This window comes from Sphaerodactylus townsendi, linkage group LG08 (assembly GCF_021028975.2).
Source record: "Sphaerodactylus townsendi isolate TG3544 linkage group LG08, MPM_Stown_v2.3, whole genome shotgun sequence".
NCBI lineage: Eukaryota > Metazoa > Chordata > Lepidosauria > Squamata > Sphaerodactylidae > Sphaerodactylus > Sphaerodactylus townsendi.
Window position 1 is genome coordinate 25,500,348 of NC_059432.1, and position 22,801 is coordinate 25,523,148.

The following is a 22,801-nucleotide window of genomic DNA, read 5'->3' on the forward strand; positions in this document are numbered from 1 at the left end:
TTTTATGCCATCATTATGAAGTGTCCATAATTATCTGTTGGTTTTATGCCAATCCTTAGCAGATGTTCTTTTCCTGATAACATATGCTGTTAATAATGCAGTGTCTGTATTAAGATTACAACAGTATTGTTAAAATGTCAACAAAGTCTCTTTAGTAACTGACGAGTAAAACGATGGAAGACCGAGATCTGGCAATTGCAGTTCACAGCACACTGTGACGCAGTTTTCCAAGACTGTATTTCTTAAGCTACAATAACTAATAAAATCTCAAAATGGTTGCCCTATTCCTTGTCGATATTTATTTTATTTATTTTTTATTTTATTTATTGGGTTTATAGACCGCCCTCCCCCGGAGGGCTCAGGGCGGTGTACAGTACAGATAGAGCACAATCAATTTAAAATACAATAAATATGCATTAAGATGGCTCTAATAAAAATCAACCCTACCCCATTAAAATGCAGCTATTAAATTAATATTAATGTTAGCTCAAGATGGCGCCTGCTATCAATTCCCTCTCAGACATACATCAGAAAAGAAGGGCGGCAGGGGCCACATGATGTTACAGCAGCAAACAAAGGGAGGAAGGGGCCCCTATCAACGGCTAGTCTCCCCAAAGGCCCGGTGGAACAATTCGGTCTTGCAGGCCCTGCGGAACTCAGCAAGGTCCCACAGGGCCCGGACTGTTGGTGGAAGAGCATTCCACCAGGCGAGGGCCAGAGCTGTAAAGGCTCTGGCCCGGGTGGAGGCCAGCTGTATCATGGAGGGGCCAGGGATCACCAGTAAATTGGCCTCTGCCGAACGCAGAAGCCAATTCGGGACATATGGGGTAAGACGGTCCCGCAGGTACGGAGGTCCCAGGCTGCGCAAGGCCTTAAAGCATACTGGTGGTGCTAGCATAAGCTGAGTTACAGTCTTCTAAGCCATTAAGTTCAATGGACTTAGAAAGATGCAGGTCTGTTTAGGATTGCATTGCTAGATCTCTTGGGAAAAATGTTGTGGGCTGTATAAACACACTTTAAAAAGCTTGCCTATTTAAGTCAGTTCTTTACCTACCTTCTCACCTTTCTTAATTTCAGGGGCCAATTGGTTTAGACGGGAAACCAGTAAGTGAAAACTTTCATTCTTGTTTTCAGCATCTCAGTTTTTTGGTCTGTCAGTTTCCATCCCTAAAACTTTGAAAATGTTTACTTCTGCATGATAAATTAAAAACATTCAGAAACGCCAGATATAAAATTGCAATGGTGGGCAGAACACCATAACACTTGACTTAGACATTACAGTTGTCACAAATATTAATGTTGTCAACTGAAGTTGTTTTAGTAACTTTTTTTTAAAAAAAGTAACGAATTAAATATTTGAACAGAGTGGTATACTTGATGTTAGCGCAGAGGTATAGCAGGAACATAGCCCAGGATACATCCAGGGACACTGTTGTATTTACTGAGGTTGTAATTGCTAAGCAGCACAGTGGTGCCTGTATTGTGCTGTTCCTCTATGGAGTGTGAACAAGCAAATGTAGAGAGAATACGCATTACTCAAAATGCTGAAACAGGAAGCACAAGCATTTAATGCTTCCTATTGGTGTGATTATTCAGAAAAGAAGCTCATATTTTCACTCCTCCCTATGCAAAATTGGGTGTGCTATCACATCAATGGAAGTGTATGTTCTTCCTGCAGGATATATTTTTCAGCTCCCTCTTGTATGTCACAGAAGGCTTCAGGACATTCTCTCATATTACAATTCCAACACTCTTTCTGAGGCATATCATCCACACAGCACGTCAGTTCATATTTCGTTCAATTTCAGCTTTATTATTTTGATCGATTGCTGTGCTCAGCAGAGGGAGCTGTAGCCTTTAAAAAAAAGAAAATAATGTCTACTCCTTGATAACACTCTTGTCTTTAAAAATATCTGAACTTCATAGTAAAATGTGTAGTCACTCATCAGCTGTGTATATCTGGAGGTAGAATCTATAATCAAGAAACATAAACAGGTATGGGGCACCATAAGCGTCAGTAGCACTTAATATTTATGTGAAAAGGCAATGGATTCTAAGATACAATGATAGTCACAGAGATGTGGAGCTCAAAATAGCTCCTAGGCCCAGTTATTAAAATGCTTACATCAGAATCATCTTTCTTTCTTTTTTTCTATTTAGGGGCATCCTGGACTGAAGGGAGAAATGGTAACTCAACTTTAATCTGTTTGTGCATGATATGTACAAGGTTGGGTCTGGAAGCTCCCCAGTCTATTAAAGAGCAAAGATGGAAGGGATGATTTGTGGGGTCTCAGGTATGTGTGGAGTTAGAGTCTCATTATGCGAGATATGAAATGTGAGTTGGGTCAGGGATTTCCCCAACCTGAGTCATTTCACATCTGACCTGGATTCACCTTTAAAATACTGGGGGTGGTGGGGTGGGAGGTGGGATTCAGCTATAGAGCACAGTGCAGCAGCAGGAGGACCTTCAGTCTTCCTCCCTTCCATCTTGTATCTATAGCAAAGAATGTGGTGGTGGGGGGGGGGGGTGATGCTCGTCATCCTCATTCGTTTTTGTTGATGGGCCGACAAGGCCCTACTGGCATCATTGAAAGTTTTGTGTTTTAAGTGATGGAACAAAAGTTCTGGCTTACTCAAGTTATTACCTCACATTTCACTCATTGTGATGAGTATACATGGTGTTTGTGTTCACATGAGTTGACCTCTGCAGTCCAATGTGAATTTCTTTCATTTTATTTGTTTATGCAACCTGAATTTCAGTAATATTGGTTACCATGAATTTGGTTAGCTGGATAATTTATGAAGCCTCAGTTTGCAATTGACTTTTCTTGCACTTGGCTGTTTCTCATTAAGGCTATCTCAACGCATCTCAGAACAAGGTTTCGGCGAACCATTAGTACCAATGTATTGCCATTATCTTCAGTACTATGCCATAGTAATAAAATGAACGTCATGGGGATTCACTCCTAGTTAATTGATGTGAGTTGCTAGGTGAATAGCAGGTGTAGAATCTACAGTGAACCAGTCATTTGATTGCTTTACCATCTGGAGGTGGCTTCCCATGCTCCTCCTTAATCTAGTCCTCAAAGACTTCATGTCATATGACAGTGGTGGCGAACCTATGGCATGGGTGCCAGAGGTGGCACTCAGAGCCCTCTCTGTGGGCATTTGTGCACAGAGTTCATCATGTGGGAGAGGGGTGGAAAATCACCCCGCCCACACACACATCTAAGCTGGCTTGGGCATGATCCTTTACGTGGGAGTAAGCTCGGTTGCTGGCAATGAGGTTTGCTTCTGAGTAAACCCTCCTAGGATCGTGATTCACCTGTTTGAAGTGTTGCATGGTTGCTTCATTAAGCTTACTCCTGAGTAACGCGTGCCTCGGAGCCAACCATTTTTTCTAAACTAAAACCTCAGTATTCAGGTTAAATTGCCGTGTTGGCACTTGGCGGTAAATAAGTGGGTCTTGGGTTGCAATTTGGGCACTCAGTCTCGAAAAGGTTCGCCATCACTGTCATATGGGGAGTTACAACTTGGAAAATGATCAAATAGATCCAGTACTTTCTTGTTGTCCTGTAAACCCAATCTCACAACATCCCCACAGTCCTGTGAATTCACCCTTAACTTCCCAGTAAAGGGAAGTTTGGGTTCTGGACAGGTAGTTTTATGACTGGGCTCAGAATCTGAGGTTTATGGAATAATCAGCAAACACATTCAGCAATTTTTGAAGCATTTTAATATAAGGCTCTATTAAGTTTTTTTCTCCTGTATGAAAATTAGCAAAAATGGCCTTAAAATGTATTTGCTTGTATTTTTCACAAAACTGTGAATGTAGTCTATCATTGACTGTTTCTGCATGGGTCAAATAGAAGGATTGAGACCCTTTTTATAAACTTTTGGGAGAAATTCCCACAGAACTCGCCCACCATACACTTCTAACCTGCTCTATTTGCCAGAACCTGGGTTAAATGAAAGTTGCTAAATGAGTGACTTCCCCCCCACCTTTAGTCCGGGTTTCAAATGCTTCCTGCTTGCCTGTGCAAACTACAGCAAGCAGGAAGCATTCAATTCCCACCCCCTTCCTTCCACCATTATGGTGGATTCCCCAGGCAGCCATCATTAGAGTGGATTCTCTAATAGGCGGCCACCATACTGTGCAGGTAGGTGGGTTGGATTCTTGCGGGGGGAGATTCTCGGGTGTGTGGTTTGCCTGGAACACTGTGTTTCCTGTGAGAACCATGCTGCCTTCTGCCATTAGAATCCCAGCCATTATGTAATGTCACAGGCAACTGAAACGGGTTCCATGAACCCATGCTGCCTGCAGAATCAGCCATGTTATCTCAAGAAAAAGAGGGTTGGGGAAATAAGTAGATATTTCATACCAATGGGTTGGAGCAAAAAGAAGTTGTGTTCAGGTATTTATTTTCATTCTCCATTATTTTTACTAGAATTATTTGTTAGGAAACCCATAAAGTTTTGAAAATTAACAGTTCACAAAATTATTCGAGACAGTAACTTAGAGAACAGATATTAATACCCAGACACAGGCCATTTAGCATATCTTGCTTGTAACTGGACACACTTTCACTTACTTTATTCCTGGTCTATAAATTCTGTTCCCTTTGTTAATTCTGCAGCCACCCTGTGTGTTTTGGCTTGTTCTAGCGAAGTATTTCATTTCAGTGTGTGGTTGAATTCTTGGTTCTGCTAGTTATGCCTTTGCTTTCAATGAAGCCAGAATTTTACCCTCTGCCTAAAACAGTGAACCACAAGGTACAGCCCATGCTTCACTTCCTCTCGGAATTAACGAAATAATCATGCCCTACAATCTATCAAGTACTACAGGGTTGTGTTCTGGCAAACTTCTGCTTGCTTTGGCATGAATGCTACACAGCTCTAATGTAATTCCACTGTTCAAATTAATTGTTATTCTGCTTCATCTTCCTTTGTTATTGTAATGTATGTTTATTTGTTCTAGCCACAAGAGGATTTTCTGAGGAGTCATACTTTTAATATCTGATGAATTGACTATGAAGATTTTTTAATTTTATTTTTAATCTAAGCATTAAGTCAGGTCAGCTTGACTGACCAAGTCTAAGGCCGTTTCTGAACGCCCCAAAAACAGCGCTGTAGGGATGGTAAAAACATCGTCCCTGGGGCATGGTTCGCACAGCTGCCGCCGTGCTCTCCCCCACAAAACGGCAGGAAAACGCTGCCTATCTCACTTTTTTGTGGCTACCTCCAAAGTTTTATTTCAGAGTACACATCATGTGCTGCTTATCATATGGCTCATCTTGTATACACGCAATATAATGTTTGCTTATTTTTGCTTATTTTTTCCTCAAAGGGTCCCCCTGGTCCCAAAGGGCAACCAGTAAGTTCTCATTCTTTCTATTCATATTACTGTTTGGTTTACTACCACTGTTAATATACACAGCCTTGCTATTTATTTGTCTTCTGTCTCCCAAAGGGTCCTCCTGGGCATAAAGGAGAAAAGGTAAGATTAGTAGAGATAACAGCAGAGTGAATAGTGGAAAGATGATTTTTAATTAATCATTGAACCCAATGTTTTTAGATTTAAGTTTATGGCTAATACAAAGTAGAACTCTGTTTATATAAAAGATGAGGACTCTAACTCCATGACCTCACTTTTTATTAGCAATCCTATTTGAAAATGGTGTCACTTTTCTTGAGTGAGTCCATGCACAGAATCATGCATGTGTGCAGGGAAACGTTTCAAATGAAATTTCTCCCATCAAATCAGGAACATTCTAATTATAGGCTAAGGGTCCAATTCACAGCAAGGCTTATGCAAGGAGTGCAGATTTTCCCCACGTTTCCCCATGTTCAACCTTGGGCAAGCTTATTCTAGCAGTCACAGAACCCACATGAGGACAGGGAAAGAAGGCAAAACAATCCTTTGTGTCCTCAATGGAGCTCTGCTGGTAAAAGAGACAAGAAGGGCAATGTTGTCACTTTCCCCAAGCCTGCTGCAGCCTCCCTGCCTGAATGACTTTTGTTCTGTTGAGATCATGTGACCTCTAGAATAAACCTTCCTGGGATCTGTGGGGAGGGGGAAATGGGAAATATCAGTGCCTTCCATTGACAAAAGACTGGATCCAGACCAAAGTAGACAAATCCACAGATACTACTCCAGCAACACTTGGGCCCATATTTCATCACATAGAACTCATCAATTAATCTTACCATTAGAAAGAAATAGGACAATAGTAAGGTTGCCAGCCCTGCTCTAGGAAATGCTGGGAGATTTGGGGGATGGTGCTTGAGGAAGGTAGAGTTTGGAGGAGAATTCTGTGGTTTTACCAAGAGACTGAAGGAATTCCTAGAACATCACCAAGAAATGATGGTACTTCTGGGCAGATGGTACTGTGACATCATTTCTGGGTTATGTTGTAGGGCTTCCCCCTATCTCTCTGGTAAAGATAATAGAGATTGGAGGATATTTGAAGTGTCACCATTGTTTGCATTCTTTGCGCAATATTTTTCCCTTCCACTAAAATTAGCAAATTGGGTGGAAAAATTTGCTTGCTGTCACCAGGCAAATGGCAACTCTGGACAATCATTTTGAATAAAATAAATCAAAATAGTTTAAAAGAAGTTGCACAAAGGGAATAAGAACTAGCAAATAGCCGGCTGCTTTCCAGTATCTATGGCCCTTTCCCCACTTACCTTTGACCACCCTTTGCTGCGTGCTGCTCTCAGCGCGCGGCATCTCTGGCGCACGCCCGGGCGTCTGCGCGGGGTCATCAAAAGGTGCCGTTTTGAGGAGCGCCAGGGATGTCACATGCTGAGGGGGCACGAGAGCAGCAGCGTCGGGGCGGCTGCACTGCCGCTGCCCCTGTAGTGGGGAGTGCCCCAGGACCCCGCGCTACTTGAGGAGAGTAGCGCGGGGCTTACGGTAAGTGGGGAAAGGGCCTATCTCTCTGCTGAAACTGATGGAATTGTGCCAGCAATGCACCTGCTAGGATCCTGTCCCCTTGAATTTATTGTAGTTCACAACAGTTACAATTTAAACAATTTTCTTTCAATTCCCTCTTTTTGCAGGGTCAATGTGGAGATTATCCTCACAGGGTAAGTAGGCTTTTAAAAAAATGATCTTTTCTTTCCTGTACAGTATCCTTTCTATGTATGAATGATTTGTTAGTATATTATAGAACGTGCCTACTAACAAGGGCCAACGCTGGATCCTGCAATCCTTCGCTCTCTCCATTCCCACCCCCCAATATTTATTTTCTGGCCTATATTATTGGCTAACCAAATAATGAATTTTCAGAAAGGATTTTATATCTTTATTCTTTTGCACACTTAACTGACCCTAGAGGAGGAGTGTAATGTATATAAACCACCAATCAATGCCACATTTTACTCCATGTTTTCTCCTACTAATTTTCCTGTGGGATCCTTTCCATTTGGATTTTTTTAATTTGAAAATTTTATAGAAAATAAAATACTATTTACATCCATGGTATGGCATCACAATGACCACTTAACGGCATGGAAGTTACTTGATGTAACAGTTAAACTGAAAGATTAACCATTCAGTATTTTTTTTCTGGTCGCACCCCCAGGAAATTATCAGTTGAAGGAGAAAGTAAGGTATCAGAGGTCAATTAGACCTTGTAGAAATTAACCTATATGAATAGTTTCATCTGTACTATAAACAATAATCCCTAAAACAAGTTCACATTTTTGTATTAATTTTTAAATGACCTTAAAAGAACAAAACATACCAGGGTAGTGACTAGATGGAATATACTTATTCTTGATATGTTGTTTCTAAGCTGCTTTTTGAAAATGTAGCAAGCTTTACCTAGTCAGAGCTCTAAATATATATCCCCAAACCACTCCTCTGTGCACAATAAGCCCCCATCTTATTGTCCAACATGATGTATTATCAGAATGGGTTCACTTACATAACAGTACCACAGTGTGTAAATCACAGGGCATGTTTTCATGTAAGGTGTGATGAATGAGCATTTGCCATTTTGCTTGACCTTTACCCTTTCCTGTAAGCTAGTTGCAACATCAACAGGAAGCACTACAGAGTTTAGAGGAGAAGAATGAAGAGATAACTCTGAACCAGTTTGGGGGGAGCAGTCTTAGTTGCTAGTTCCTCAGGGCTCCCTCTTAGTGAGGTGTACAGGTTAGAGCACTGGATGAGCTCTGGGAAACCCAAGTTTGGATCCCCACTCTGCCATGGCCACTTGTTGAGTGATATTGGTCCAGGAACAGACTCCCAGGCTCATGTATCTCACAGAGTTTTTGTTAATTGATATGGTTGCTTATATTGCTGGTTTTATATTGTAATGCTTTGTTCAGTTATAGTGATTTTCGCCGCCCTGAGCCCTATCGGGAAGGGCGGGATATAAATTTTTAAAAAAAGATTGGGAGGGGAAGAACAATGTTGTAAGCTGCTTTGGATCTCCTTTGGGGAGTAAATCAGGGTATAAATAAATAACTGCTACAGCAGTGTTTGATTCATGGAAGGATACATGTTTTTTCTACCTGAATCTTCCAGATTTAAGAGTTTGGAGTAATATGGAATGGAACTGTGAGTGAATGTTGTGATACTGCTTTGCACTGTAAGAAGTGCAAATTCATGAATTGGTCTCTCTCGGTTATTATTTAAAAGGTGGCTGACAAGGTAGCCAGATATGTTCCTAGTTAGGGTGGATTTCTGTTTCTTTAATGATGCACTCATAGCCTGTTTCAGTCTTGTAATCCAGGCAACAGTGTGGCAAAGAGGAATACAAACGTTCTTAGCACAAACAGGAAACCAAAAAAAAATTAATTGATTTATTTTTTAAAAAAGATTTTCATACCATTGCTAAGGGAACAAGGACCATTGTTCATTAGGCAGACAATGTTACATACATCTTAAGAGATCATTTCAATCTAATACTTCATTATTTCATGGATTCTAGTTAATTATTTTATGGATTCTAGCTTCCAAAGTTGTGGGCAGAGAACTTGGAATGTTTGTATGATCTGTCCCACACAGCCTAGATAAGACATCCCAGGGACACTTAAAAAGGTTTCTGGATTAGACAATCTTTACAGCTTTCTTCTCAAGACATCCTCAGGATGCCTTATTTTAACTCAAGGCATCATTTCTGGAGAATGCTTCAAGGTTACCTTTCCCCCCTTAAGCTGCCTGCAAGAAATCTCCTGCCTGGCTGTGTTGAAGGCAGAGCTTAGGAGGCATCTTATTTTTCCCACCCAACCGTTTTGCTCTCTGGTCAGTTTCATCCTCAGCTTGTGCCTGACATTTTGTGTGTTACGAAAGGGATTCTCCCTGCTGCCATTTGCTAAAGTTGCCCCAGGACATTTGCTCTGCAGGCTCCTATGCGGGATTCCTTTTCAGACCCAAAAGTACATAGTTGTACTCAGCTGGTCCTGCTGCTTCAACAATATATAGTTTTCCTTTTTTAAAAAAAATTGAGGAGCTATCTCCATAGCTACACAGACATAAATATGAGGATCTGAGCCTCTCAGAAGACCTTAGCTGCTCAGAAGACCCATCTACCTCCCACTGAGAAGCATTCGGTTTACCTGCCCTCCTTGGACCAACTTGGTAACCAGTGGAGGGCAAGTGTACCTCTCAATGGGAGGTAGGTGGGACTTCTGAGCAGCTAAGATTCTCGTATTTGTGTCTCTGTAGCTATGGAGATAGCTCATCGAAATTTATTGCCAGAATCGGCAAGACCAGCTGAGTATAACTATGTACTTTTGGGGTTGCAGAGCAAATGTCCTGAGACAACCTTCAGCAGATACCAGCAGGGAGAATCCCTTCAGCTGCACACAACATGTCAGGCACAAGCTGAGGGTGAAACTGACCAAAGAACAAAACAGTGGGGCGGGAAACAGACTCTTTCCCCCTCTGATGCCTTTGCTGTCAGGAAAGCACACCAGAAGCCACCTCTTTTTAAAACATTCCCTGGACATCTTATTTTGGGTGTGCAGAGTGAAAAGAGGCCATCACCTCTTTTTAAAGATACCGCACAGATGCCTTTTTTGTGCTGTGCAGAATGGACCTATGACACTTATTTTGCAAATAATTTCATGAAACCCCACAAGTACTTAATTTTCTTTTGTATGCTGCTGTATTGATGCACCTAGTTTCCAAAGAATTCCAGAGAATTCCAGTTTCCAGAGGATCAAGCCACATTATACAGTCATTTGGAAAGATAATAGATTCTGTAGGGCATGCTCTGACCAATTAGTATTTTAAAAGTTTCTTGATAAATAGACTCCAGCTCTGGCCCTTATTCCAGAGAGATATGGAGGTATGACTTGTCCAGGATTCTGGTATGAAGGCAACATGTAGACAGCACACCATTCAGAAGCGTCAGGGTAGAGCAAGGACTGGTGGGTTGTTTGACTAGTCTGTCTCATTAATGAAAGGTCAGCTGTGTTTATTTAGAAAAGCAATGCCACTAAATTGCTATCGATCTTTGAAAGAAAAAAGCATTGTTTGCTTAAGCAGCGATCTGCGTTCTTTCAGTCACTAGAGTCCTTGATGTCAAGCTGTCCAAGATGAAAAGCTAGAGACAATATTAACAATAAAATTAATCACAAGTGACTAGGAATAAGAAGGGCTTCAACACACAAAGCACTATAAAGGGAATGAATGACAGCTTTGATTTATGACTACTGTTGGATATTGGAATGAATGTTTATGAAATTCTATCATTTCATCACAAAGGGTACTCTCAGCTTTAGGAGTTCTATACAGTCAGCAGAATACAGATAAAGAATGGAAACCTAAGCAGGTCTATTCTGTGGGACTTACTCCCAAGAAAGTATTCTTATGATCACATTGAAAATGCTATAGATTAAGATGCTGCTGCTGTAACATAGCTTTGAAGAAGATGATGATTTTGGAGTTATACCCCATTTGGGTTTATACCTCGTAAGGAGTTTCAAAGCAGCTTCCAAACGCCTTCCTTTCCTTTCCCCACAACAGACACCTTGTGAGGTAGGTGGGGCTGAGTTCTGAGAGAATTGTGACTTGCCCAAGGTCACTTAGCAGGCTTCACGTAGAGAAGTGGGGAAATAAATCTGGTTCACCAAATTAGAGTCTGCTGCTCAGGTGGAGGAGTGTGGGCTCAAACCCAGTTCTCCAGATTACAGGTTACTACACTTATCTACCACACCACATTGGTTTTGGGAGTTGGATATGTCTTGAAACTTCTGTGTTGCACTCAGTTAATGAAGTTATGTAAATTATTATGAAACTTCACAATAGGTTTGGTTGGGGGATGAGGGTTTATAGGTGAACATAGTTTCTTTTCCAAAAGGAGCGGAATCATGTTTTAATGTGCCAAGTCAGAATTTCTGCCATAGTGTCTTCTGACTGCTGTGTTTGTGCCAAGTGCTTATGGTCTGGGTTGCCCTCCACAGCGAAGCAGAAACGGATAATCCAGCCCCATGTTTACATAGTACTAATATTTCCTCTGAAACGCAACAGAATTGGAAAGCTAATACTCAGCAGAGGAAGTGACCTCATCAACAGATTATTCAAGCTGCACAATAGAAGCCTTGCAGACAAATGAGATAATCAGAGCAGGTAGATAAAAGACAGTTGCAAGTGTAGGTCCAGACTGCTGGGACTTCATGTTGACTTCAGAGTCACTTTAGACCAATAAAGTTTGTTTTACTATAGAAGGTGTGATGGATGTAAATGACACCGCTCTGTGTCTTCACTATCCCCTTAGGAATACCTAAGTACTACACTTGCCGCTCTGCGTTCTAATCAGATCCTTACATTGAAGGTTTGTGGGCAAACGGTTTAACTGCAGCCAGTCCTGTTGCAAAAGAACAAGGAGATGAATCCAATATTGCGTATTCTCACTATCAAAAACCTGTGAAGATGTTTGTGGAAACACTGGGGCAGCAGTTAAGGGAGAAGGAGGAATAAATTTAAAAGTGATTTCATGAACACCTCATGTTACTAATGGCCTCTGGATTTTTACTAGGAGGAAAGGCAACTGAAGCACTTACAACCACATCAGTTCAAATATCTGTTGCCCAGTTTTGAATACTGGCAACTAATCGGGATCCCAAGATAATTCCTCTGGAGCTCAGATATTTTGTACTAAATGTAGGGTGACAGAAGCGTATCCCTGTAATATAATGGAAATGCCTATTAAGTAAGTTTAGAAGCACATTCTCTTCATACTTGATGAGAAGTCTTTGAATATCATGCTCTGGAAGCTCTATTATTGTAGCAAAGAAAAACTGAGAATTGAGGTTTTACCTTCACCTTAAAAAACAGCTCATGGTATTTTTTGGGAAACCCAAATCAAGTAGATCCAGAATATTACCCACATTATCAATACAGTAAGAAATAGTTGTCTTTTCCCCCTGATGGTATATTTTGTACTATTCAGTGAAATTGTATCTAATCCATGGAGATGGACATTCTTAATTTTGAACAGAGAAGAAATTCAAAGAAAACGAGCACTACAGTCAAATCCTAATACACATTTTTCAGTTTTTCAGATACGGGCTGGACAGAGAAAAACACACCTATTTGTATTATATACTTCAGTATTTGTCTAGGCATTTTGCTCAAAGAAATGAGTAAAACATAGCCATCTGTCTACTCCTTGCCTTTGCATTTCATTCATCTTGCTCCAAAAGGAATTGCTTTCTGATTCTGATTGTATGGCAGTCAAAAAGAACACTAGTTGCTCCCACTAGAGACGATTTGACTTTTGGGGGGAAAAGCTGGCTCTAACGATGTTTGAAAATTCTTTATACTGTCTGACTGTATGAATGGCATCTCATCATTGCCACGTGTGCTCAGCTTTAGTGCCTTTAAAAAAAATATTAATAACATCTGCCTCACTTTGTCATTTCATGCAAGGATCACAGTGATTTTCTTCCCTGTGGTTTGCTGTGCTCCTCTGTGGTCTTTGAATAATTGCAGCCTTCCTAATCCAAGGCTCACTCTTCCAATTTTTCCATCCTGTTCCCATGTCATCTGTTTAAACCCAGCCCGAATGGCTGAGTTGCAGCGCTGCAATATTGTGATAACATTTCAATTGCAACACGACCGGAATTTGGCTTGCGCTCAGTCGCAAACAGCCATATTAAAGGGGAGGAAAGTGAACTCACTGTCATGGGAGACCTGCAGGCACACCTCTCAGCTTCAAAAAAAAAATTACTTATGCACCTGCATTTGGTAGGTTTAGCAAGACCTGACTGTCCCAGTATACTGATAAAAATCAATAGAGAGTGACTCTAGTTATGGATAATTATGTGCCGTGGTTGGAATAGAGCAGTGCATATTCTACAGGCAACAGGCCCACTGGTTTTTTTGTTGTTGTTTGTTTTTTGAGCATATTTTAGTGAAGTAGAATTGATGCCTCTAACATGGAACACATGACTTTTGTTTAAAAATTGCCAAGCATGAGGTTGTTTATTATGAGACAAGAAGTTTGCACCCATGCAAGATAGAATGCCTTGGGTTAGCTTTGAATTAGTGTTACAAAATATGTGGCCACATTAAGGGCTTTTCTTGAGGCCAAGTCAAGTAAGAACTGTAGAAAAATCCTAAACCAGTGAAAGGGTCCCAGCCAAAGCTACGCTATGCTACAGAAGGACGAGTTCTCAGAAAAATTATCTGGTGTAGGCAAGGAGTGAAACTTCAGCAGAAGTGCCGTGTTGTATCCCTTGCTGAATGGTGTTCTTCATGTCATTCTGCATTCATCCTATCAGCCATTAAAATGCTGTAAATCTCTTAGTAATTTTCACTGGTAACAAAGCAAGCATATAGTTTTGATGATCATCAAATGGTTTGTTCCTAGTATGGAGTAAAAAACAAACAACAATTAAGAGTATTTAGGGATGAAAACATGATTATTGTGATTCACTGTTGTAAGCAAGCCTACATCAAATCACCTGTGTATACAATTATGGAATTAGCAAGTTACAAGAAAGTGAGGTGTTGTGTGGTTTCCAGGCTGTATGGCCGTGTTCTAGTAGCATTTTCTCCTGATGTTTCACCTGCATCTGTGGCTGGCTTCAGAGGATCCACTAGAACACAGAGGATCTACTAGAACACGGCCATACAGCCTGGAAACCACTCAACATCCCAGTGATTCCGGCCGTGAAAGCCTTCAACAATACATTACAAGAAAGTGGTTTGGAAGGAAAAAGTATCAGTGGCAGTAAGGAAAGCACAAAGAAACTACAAAGAAGAAAAATGTATATCTCTTTCAGGAGATACAAAGAGGAGAAAATAACAAAATTGGAAAGTACAAATTAAGTGGGTTGAGAGCAACACTTAGCTATGGACTTCAGATGAAAAGACATGCTTTGCTACAGTGAGATATAGCAGAAAGGGACAGCAAAAGAAGCTGGGAAGTTTGACTTTAAATATTCCAGATTAGATAACTCAAATATACTTTAAAGCTCAGTAACACCAGAAGGGTGAAATCAATACTACAATCATTATTATAACCAAAACCAACCATAGGTGCTCCTGGCAACCCATATTAATATACTGTATGTGGACAATAGAAGAGCTCAGAGGTTTGCCAAGAGGTACCCAATGACAAATGCCTTTTCTATTGTCCTTCATTCTTGTCTCTCAACTGTAACTTGCTTTCATGACATCCTTTCATTGTTTTTCCATTTTTCCCTCTTTCCATTTTCTTCATTGGCTGCTCTGTATGACTTTTGATGCCATACTGACTTCCTTTGCCCTGTGACCTTTGGCCCTTGCCCTGTGACCTTCTGGTTCGGTCTTCTTCAGCTGTTGCCACTTCTCAATTCAGTGCGGCTGGCTCCGCCCCCAGTCATAAAGAAACGCACCTTCCAGGTATTCTTTACCTCCTTTTCCTGTGTTCGGCTTCCCCCCCCCCCCCCCCCCCCGTTTCGGAAACTGCTGATTAATCACTTTGCTTTCTTCCTCACAGAGGGGTTTCATTAAAAGTAGGAAAGTAGCCTCGGACGATTAAGTCATTCCCCCACCCCGCCCCATTCAAGTTGTCTATACATAACAAACATCACCACAAGCTGGTTTTAATTCATGCTCTGTTTAGCAGCTAAGCATGAGCAGAGATATATTGGCTGATTGAAGCTCTTTTTTCCAAGAAATAAGAAAGTCATGGAAGGAAAACAAGGTTTTCACAGCCTTATTAAGAATACATGGAACATTTTTATTGTTTTTATTCAGTTACAAAGAATGCAAATTACTTGGGTGCAGATTAGAAAACAAGCTAAGAGCAGATTCTCACTTTATATTGTAACTGTATCTATGCTGGCATTACACAGATGTTCCCTGGAGAAAACATAACAACCAGGTCTGCATATCTAGTGTCATTTCAGGTAAAATGCAAAAAGTGGCATAATAGTTTGCCTATAAATACTTTTATCATGCAGTGGACCTCTAAGATTCATCTGGAATGTGACTGGTGAGAGGAAATATTACAGATCAAACACCTTACTTGTCAGATGTCACATACTATTTTTAAGCAGTAGTTGTATGCATATATGTACCATATGTATGTGTGTGTAAGTGCCAAATGGTTTCACTAATATTCTTTGTAGATTTAATGTTCTGCTAGGGTTCACAAAGGCCATGTTATCTACACGGTGTAAAAAATCCATGTAAAAATTGGTAAAATTGAAAAGGACATTAACAGCAGGTGGGGGAGGTAGAAAAAGGGGATTTTTAACAGTGCCACCCTAAGCATGTTGTCAAGCTACTGAGGTATCTCCAACCTCTGATCTTCTTGCTGGTCAGCTTTACTATGTATAATTTTTTGGGTTTTTTAATTGTCTCACCCTGTACCTCACTAAAGAAAATGTACAATTGAAACAGTTTAAGAAACTGAGGTGATCCTTCCATTTTCTCTGCTATATTTGATCTCAGAGATTATCATATTGGGGCTTTTCAAAGTTCAACCATAAAACATCAGAATGTAATTAAACAGGGGAATAGAATGGGGAGGATTTGGTGAGAAGGAAAGAAGCACTGCTCAGATGGCGTTTAGCTATTTGATAACATATCAGTTTATTACAAATTTCTAAATTAGTTGAAATGATGGGCTTTCTGGCTATTATACAGCTCTGATTCAGACTTATACTCAGAGGTTCATGTGTAAACTCTACTGTCTGAAATCTAGAAGGAATGGAGTATTCAGCCAACTCCCTTTTCTCCTTCACACTTCCTCAAACTCTAGTATTACTTCAGAGCTTTTGATGTAAATCCACCTCAGAACTAGGGAAGGGAATTCTTCTCCCACATGAAATTTAAATTTCCCTCATGACTAGAGTATGGTCCCTCTTTGACACCATCTCTCTCTCTCTCTCTCTCTCTCTCTCTCTCTCTCTCTCTCTCTCTCTCTCTCTCTCTCTCTCTCTCTCAGTCAGCTCCCTCTATTTTACATCCCCAGTTGAGGAGATGAGGAGAAGTTTATTCCCCTCTTCAAGTAGTGTAGGGTCCTTTCCCCCAAATATTCATTCCCTATCAACACCATAAGTCTATACACAGACACTAAATACATCTGAACCCTTCAGTTCAAAGAGTTCTCACGTATGTTCCTGTCAGCAGCTCTGACTCTGTTCTAAACTCCACTCATTCCCAGCATGTCACTCACACACTCAGGCTTTGTGAGGAATTAACCCTTTACAGAGATTTTTTTCCTGTTACTGCATGTTCCTAGCTTTGAAGTAACATTTTATGGAATAGAGTTTTTATATGCTGTTTTCCTTAGTTCTGTTACACAGTTCGACTCAGAATCCTGGTCAGTTCCATTCAATGAGTTGTGATTACTCCTTAGGCCGTTTCTGCACGGGTGGAATATGGCGGCCTGGGGACGGCAAAAACGCCGTCCCCAGGCCGCCATTCACACAGGGGGCGCAGCTGCATCGCAGCCGCGCCACCCTCGCACCGCCCAACCGGCGCCAAGCTGGCGTTTCCGGAGTGCGCTGGGAAGCGCACTTTCCCGGGAACGCCGGCTTGAAGCCGCTGCCGTGCGAACGGCAGCAGCTTCAAGGCGCCTCCCCCCACTCCCTCCCTGCACTTACCTTGTCCCCGGGCCTCCGGCGCGTCGCTGAGGCCTGGGGACATGCCCCCCTGCCCTGCGACGCTGGAGCAGGCGCGCAGGGCTGGGGGGGCGTGTCCTCAGGCCTCAGCGACGTGCCAGAGGCCCGGGGACATGCCGGGTCAGGCGGGCGACGGCGCTCTGCAGCGCCGACCCAGCCGCTTCCGCATTCGTGCGGAAACGGCCTAAGAGAGTGTTCCTAGAATGGCACTGGTAGTCAGGCTTTATAGATTCTATTGTGGGATTTGTTAGTAAAAGATAATATTTATTCTTAACATGTTCCATTGAACACTTTGCAGTTTGATAATGGGGCATTTTACAGATGATTACCTTAAGTTGCATTAATTTCAGTTAAGCAGGAATTACTCCCCTAAGATTTCAGTGGCCATAGATGAGGATAAGTTTGCTTAGGATGGCACTGTAGATATATCTGAATTTTGGCCAGGGGGCTCTGTGGAGATGCTTGGTTTAAAAGGCATCCCTCCCACATGATATGGGTTTTGAGGGATTTAAGAGCCCATTACAGAAAAGGGCCCATTACAGAAGTTCAGTGGTGAAAGAAAAGCAAAACAAAGAAGTCTGAGGGGGGGCAGGGGATGACTTCAGAAAATGTTTGAATTAGGGAAAGAGCAGAAAGAACATTCATAAGAAGAGAATTCCAAGGATAAGGAAGGACAAAGACTAGCAAAAGGAAAGGACAAGATGGAACTGAAGTGAAGTGGAGCACTTTCAAATGAATTAATGTCTCGTCTCATTCTCTAGACATCACAGATAAAGTAACTAGGATCAGGTTGCACACTGGATACAAATGGTAGCCTAACAGTCTTTTTAGATTAAGAAAAAAACTACTTCCAGTAAGGAATGAAGAAATGATATCCCACGAGAGGGTGCTCAATCCTTTCACTCTTTGCTAGGTTCCTGCTTCTCCCAAGCAGCTTTTCATCTCACTGAGTTTCAAATGTGTGCTATCGAAATGGAGATGGCTAACTTCCCTTGCCATTTCTCAGCTCTTAATCATCCTCTGGAAGCACTTTTCCTCTTCAAAAAGGGGCATTGAGTTTCAGTCACTCATGTTTCTGTGTAATGTACATGTTGACCCTAAGAAATATCACAAAGGTGATTCAATATTGGCATCTGCTTCCTCTTCTGAAGATCTGATTATGATTTTCATTATTTCAGCTGTGGCTTTAACTTGGGCAGCCCCATCCAAATGGGAGGTGGCGAGCTGCCACGCCAATGTGGCGCTCCTATGCTGCTCCCATAGAGCCTTCCCGGTGGCGTGGAGAGTCTCACAAAGTGCCAAACTCTCCCTGCTGCCAAGAAACCTCAATGAGCCACAATTGATGTAAGCCACCCCAAAAGGTGACTTCAGTCTGAACTGCATCCCACCGATGTAATGTCAGAAAAGGCTGGGAGGGAGTCGATTAAGGTTGACTCCTCCCCTGGCCACATCCCTGACCTGGCCATGCTATGCCAGCGGTGCCCACACGCCAACAGAATTGCCCCTCTGCCGGGGTAAGTGTTCCAGGAAGCGTGAATCCGCCAGTGCTGCAGCACTCTGTTCTCAAAAGCGGATCCTCCCCCCACCCCGGATGGGGCTCTACGTTATTCAGAAATCCCACTCAGAACATTGATCTGCAGGCATACTAGCTGAGTTTTGGAAACCCCCTTGAGGTACTTATTTACTATAACTTGCTTGGCTTGGCTCTTGCACTTTCTTCAGGCTGTGCTTGCTGTATACCACACTTATAGTTATTTTGCTACATTTTAAACATTATTGGCTGGTAATATATATTTTTAATAAATCTCAGGGAGAACAAGGACAGGCAGGGATCCAAGGGCCCCCAGGGCCACCTGGGCCTCCGGGCCTTCCAGGAACTCCAGGGCAACCTGGCCCCAGTGGACCACCAGTAAGTCTCTCTTAAATTATTCATGTTTTTCCTCCTTTCCTGCATACATACAGTCTTCCTGTAACTTCATGATTACTGTATTCTCTGATCCTGCATCTCCCTTCCTTTCCAATACCAGCACTGATTCCTACCAGGATCCCAAAATGGATGAGGACTGTGTGAAAAATCTCGTTCCTATTTCAAGAGTATGATATTGCATCAAAGTCCTTATTACCTCATCTCATATATTTGTGAGGGGGACAGGCAAGAATGTCATTTCCTCCATCCCAGCATGTGCAAAGAAACAGCCGAAGAAGTCATATTCTGGCTGCAGTTATGTTTCTCTCGGTTCAAGCCCAAGTCTTAAATGCTTTTGAAATCTCTTTGATGTCCTTGGAGAACCTTTTCCAGGGTGACATTAAAGAGTTTTCAAAGGTGGATGTCACTCTATTAAAATGAGGGACTACCAAGTGGTATTTTAAAAAGATGCATTTTTTTTAATCTTAGGGGAGAGTAGGAGAACCGGGGAAGCCAGGCAAGGATGGAAAGGTATGTATTAAATTGTTTCTGTTTCCCAGAATATAATGCATGTTTGTTGCTTTAAGGGATGATAAAGAGGTTAGTAAAATGCAGAATGTTAGTCATTTTATGTTCATGCTTCTGTTTACTTCATTTATGGATGGCCTCCTATGGCCCTGATTATTGACTAGAGTAGGGACTGGAGGCTCAAAGAGGAGTCCCATCTGAGGCCAGCCACCTCTCTGGCTGCTTTCTCTTGGTACCTCTCACTGACCCCGGGCACCTATGCCTCTTACCATGTCAAGAGGCATATATTTCCCAGACCCATCTTCTCACCAATACACAGATAGAGACAAATATACTCCTTCCGCTCTGTATCTAAGACTTTAGAGTAATCACTCTCCATCACTAAATGGTGAGCAGAAAACTGTTCATCTAACCCCAAAGATCTCCCATCCTATGCAGCTACAATATGATTAAGGTTGTTTGTTGATGATTTATCTTTTCTAGTTCGTCCTGAGTCTCCTACCTACTACTTAGAATAGTTTCTGGCTTTCTGCATTCAAGAAATAGAAGCAAGTTATGTGATGTTATTCAAGCAAAAATAAATGATAGAAACCATAGCATGCATACTACAGAGTCCTATTTTTTATTTACTCATTATTTGATATGCTTTTATCTTAAGGGCTTGCAAGGACTTCCTGGACCAAGGGTGAGTAAAGTAACTTGGAATTTCCAAATACTATAGTATGGCTTACTCTAAAATGCCAGGTGTTTTCTGTGGGAAAACATGAAATGCAGCCAAATCAACAATGTGATTATTTATCCAATTCTCAAACCATGATAAGCATTCCAGTTATAAGGGAATTGGCTACTTTTCTCTTCCTTCCTTCCTTCCTTCCTTCCTTCCTTCCTTCCTTCCTTCCTTCTGCAAACAATAAACAGGTCTTGTCCCCTTAATATAGGCTTGATGGGATATTACTTATCTGGTGAATGCTAAGCTTCAGCTGCCCATTTCTACACATAAAGCCTCCATTAAAAGGACAGGGCAATTTTCTCCAGGCCTGTTGGCAACCCTAGAACCAGAACCCTGCAATAAGAATTAATTAACTTTTTAATATCTTGAATTCCCTTTTTATAGGGGCTTAAGTTGACAAGACACACAAGAGACCCATGACTGGATCTCATAACACCTTTAAATTGTATTTGACGGCAACTATTGGAGTTCTTAATTCATGCCATGGTGCTACGGCAAGGGGCTTGCTTTATGCTCTTTCCAGATAAAAATGGACTTCCTAAAGCAGTTATTTGCCTCAATAGGAAGAAACACCTGCTTCTATCTTGGAAATAGTACAGGAGGAAAGGGTTAATCCTCCCCCGAAAGGTTTTGCCATTTTCCTGGTATTAACCTCCCCCCCCCCCCCGCCATCTACTCTTTGCCCAGATGGTCCCAATGCAATTGCTTCTCCCCCACATCTGTTTGGACTAAAACAAGTGAGAATTCCATGATAATGAAATCCAGTAGCTCAATCTGATTGTCTTTTACTTGAGGATCTAAGGGGATCATAGCTTTTTGAATTTTCTGTGTACTACTGTCTTCCTTAGATATTTAATTTATATGCCTGTTCCTGCAGGAGAAGGCAAACAGTGTTTAGTCCGACCAATTCCGCTCCATCATTTCCCCCCTTTTTATTTTCAGGGAGAACCTGGAGTTCCAGGATACCACGGAAGGAAGGTATGAACAAAATATTTGAGAAGCAGAAAACTAAAGTAGAAAACTAAGAACAAGAGCATTTTAAATGCATTAAAGTGACCCGAGCCATCTGAGAAAGTGTTGGGAAAATACACCATTCCCCCTTTCTGCATATGAATATATACCAGGACACTCTCGCTATCTCACTTGTGTCATACAGGGATGACTGGGACTGAAGTAAGTGTGACTTCCCCTTGAACCATCTCCACCTCTGTCATTCCCCACGGACAGCATCTGTTATATGAGGGTGGGACTGGAGACGATTCCAATTTTCAAGAGCTACTAAGCCTCATCACTGCTCCAGACAGTTTCTGCCAGGAGAATCTGAGTGTGGAAAAACTGTAAACCTCTAAAGATTTTATACTTTCCTAGTTTAAAAAAAAAAGTATTTTGCATTTGGATTCGTGCAAAAATGACCTAACCTGTAGTATCCTTGAAGATCCTTCAGCCATTCTACTCCTAAATACTTGATTCCAAGAGCCTATCAAGATTTACCAATTTAAAATTCATGTAAGTTTGTGTGTATGCCTGGTGAGAAGTAGTTTTTTTTTTAAAAAAATCCCTCTATACCAATGCACATTAAAACAAACATGTCAGGAAGGAGGGCAGGGAGATTTATACCTTTTTTCAAAGAACCTGTCTGTCATGTATCGTCTAAGATAATACTGTTCCATGGGGAGTTGTATTCTCCCCACTGAACTTTTTATTGGCCTGTTGGATGACATAGGTTACTTTTACTTTATAGTGCTTTTTTTGTTCCATGATATATTTGTTGTTTTTATGAGGCTTACCTTGTTTGATTATGCTGTTAAATTTTTAGATTTTTTTATGGGTAGGTTTGAGTCATATGGTTGAGTTTCTGTTGTCCTACCTAGGCCTTTAAGTTACAACATTGGGTCATGCCTCTCAACTGTAAGAGTAATTTGAAAGTGGGAGGAATTGTAAGACTAAAGTTGTAGAACCTCCATTACAGTGGTTGATAAGAAAGTAGTTTTTCTTCAACTATTAGTCATTTGTCCAGCAATTTTTATGTGCAAAGCTTTTTAGTACTGAGTTTGTTACTGAGTTTGCCTTCACTAATCTCCCTCAAGGAGGCAGCTAATGGCTCTAGTTAGCTGATGAAAGGCTGAAGTTCCCTTTTCCAAGGTAAATTGGACTTGAAACTGGGTCCTCCCCGGAGCAAAGGCTAACAGTCTGTTCCATAGAACAACACATTGGCTGTTATACACAAAAGAAGCCTTCATTATAGTTATATATGCTGGTGTCAAGAGTGTCTGGGCTCTAGTAGATCCTGCTTTGATTCATGAATCGGAAGCATTTCTCTATGGGCCGTTTCTCAACTTACACAGAGATAAACTTGCAGTGGACACTGGACATATACTCAAACTGCAAACAATCATGGCTCTTCAAAGAGTGTTATCTGCATAGATTATGTGTTTGAAAATATGGTCATGTAAAACTTTCTTATACCAACTCAAACCATTGGCTGATGTAGCTTGGCATTGTCTACTGTAACTGTTATCTGCTTTCCATGGTATCAGGTCTGTCCCAGAACCTTT

The 22,801-nt window shown here is 41.5% G+C and overlaps 1 protein-coding gene across 6 annotated transcripts in view; it reads left to right on the forward strand.

Moving 5' to 3' along the window:
• COL13A1 (collagen type XIII alpha 1 chain) overlaps positions 1–22,801 on the forward strand; it is a 248,821-nt gene that overhangs the window by 130,505 nt on the left and 95,515 nt on the right. For all 6 annotated transcript variants that reach the window (XM_048505280.1, XM_048505279.1, XM_048505281.1 and 3 more), the window contains exons 8-17: positions 1,078–1,104; positions 2,161–2,187; positions 5,348–5,374; positions 5,471–5,497; positions 7,066–7,092; positions 14,786–14,851; positions 18,893–18,991; positions 19,478–19,519; positions 20,175–20,201; positions 21,189–21,224. In XM_048505280.1, coding sequence (XP_048361237.1) covers positions 1,078–1,104; positions 2,161–2,187; positions 5,348–5,374; positions 5,471–5,497; positions 7,066–7,092; positions 14,786–14,851; positions 18,893–18,991; positions 19,478–19,519; positions 20,175–20,201; positions 21,189–21,224 — 405 coding nt within the window. The remainder of the gene's footprint in view (positions 1–1,077; positions 1,105–2,160; positions 2,188–5,347; positions 5,375–5,470; positions 5,498–7,065; positions 7,093–14,785; positions 14,852–18,892; positions 18,992–19,477; positions 19,520–20,174; positions 20,202–21,188; positions 21,225–22,801) is intronic.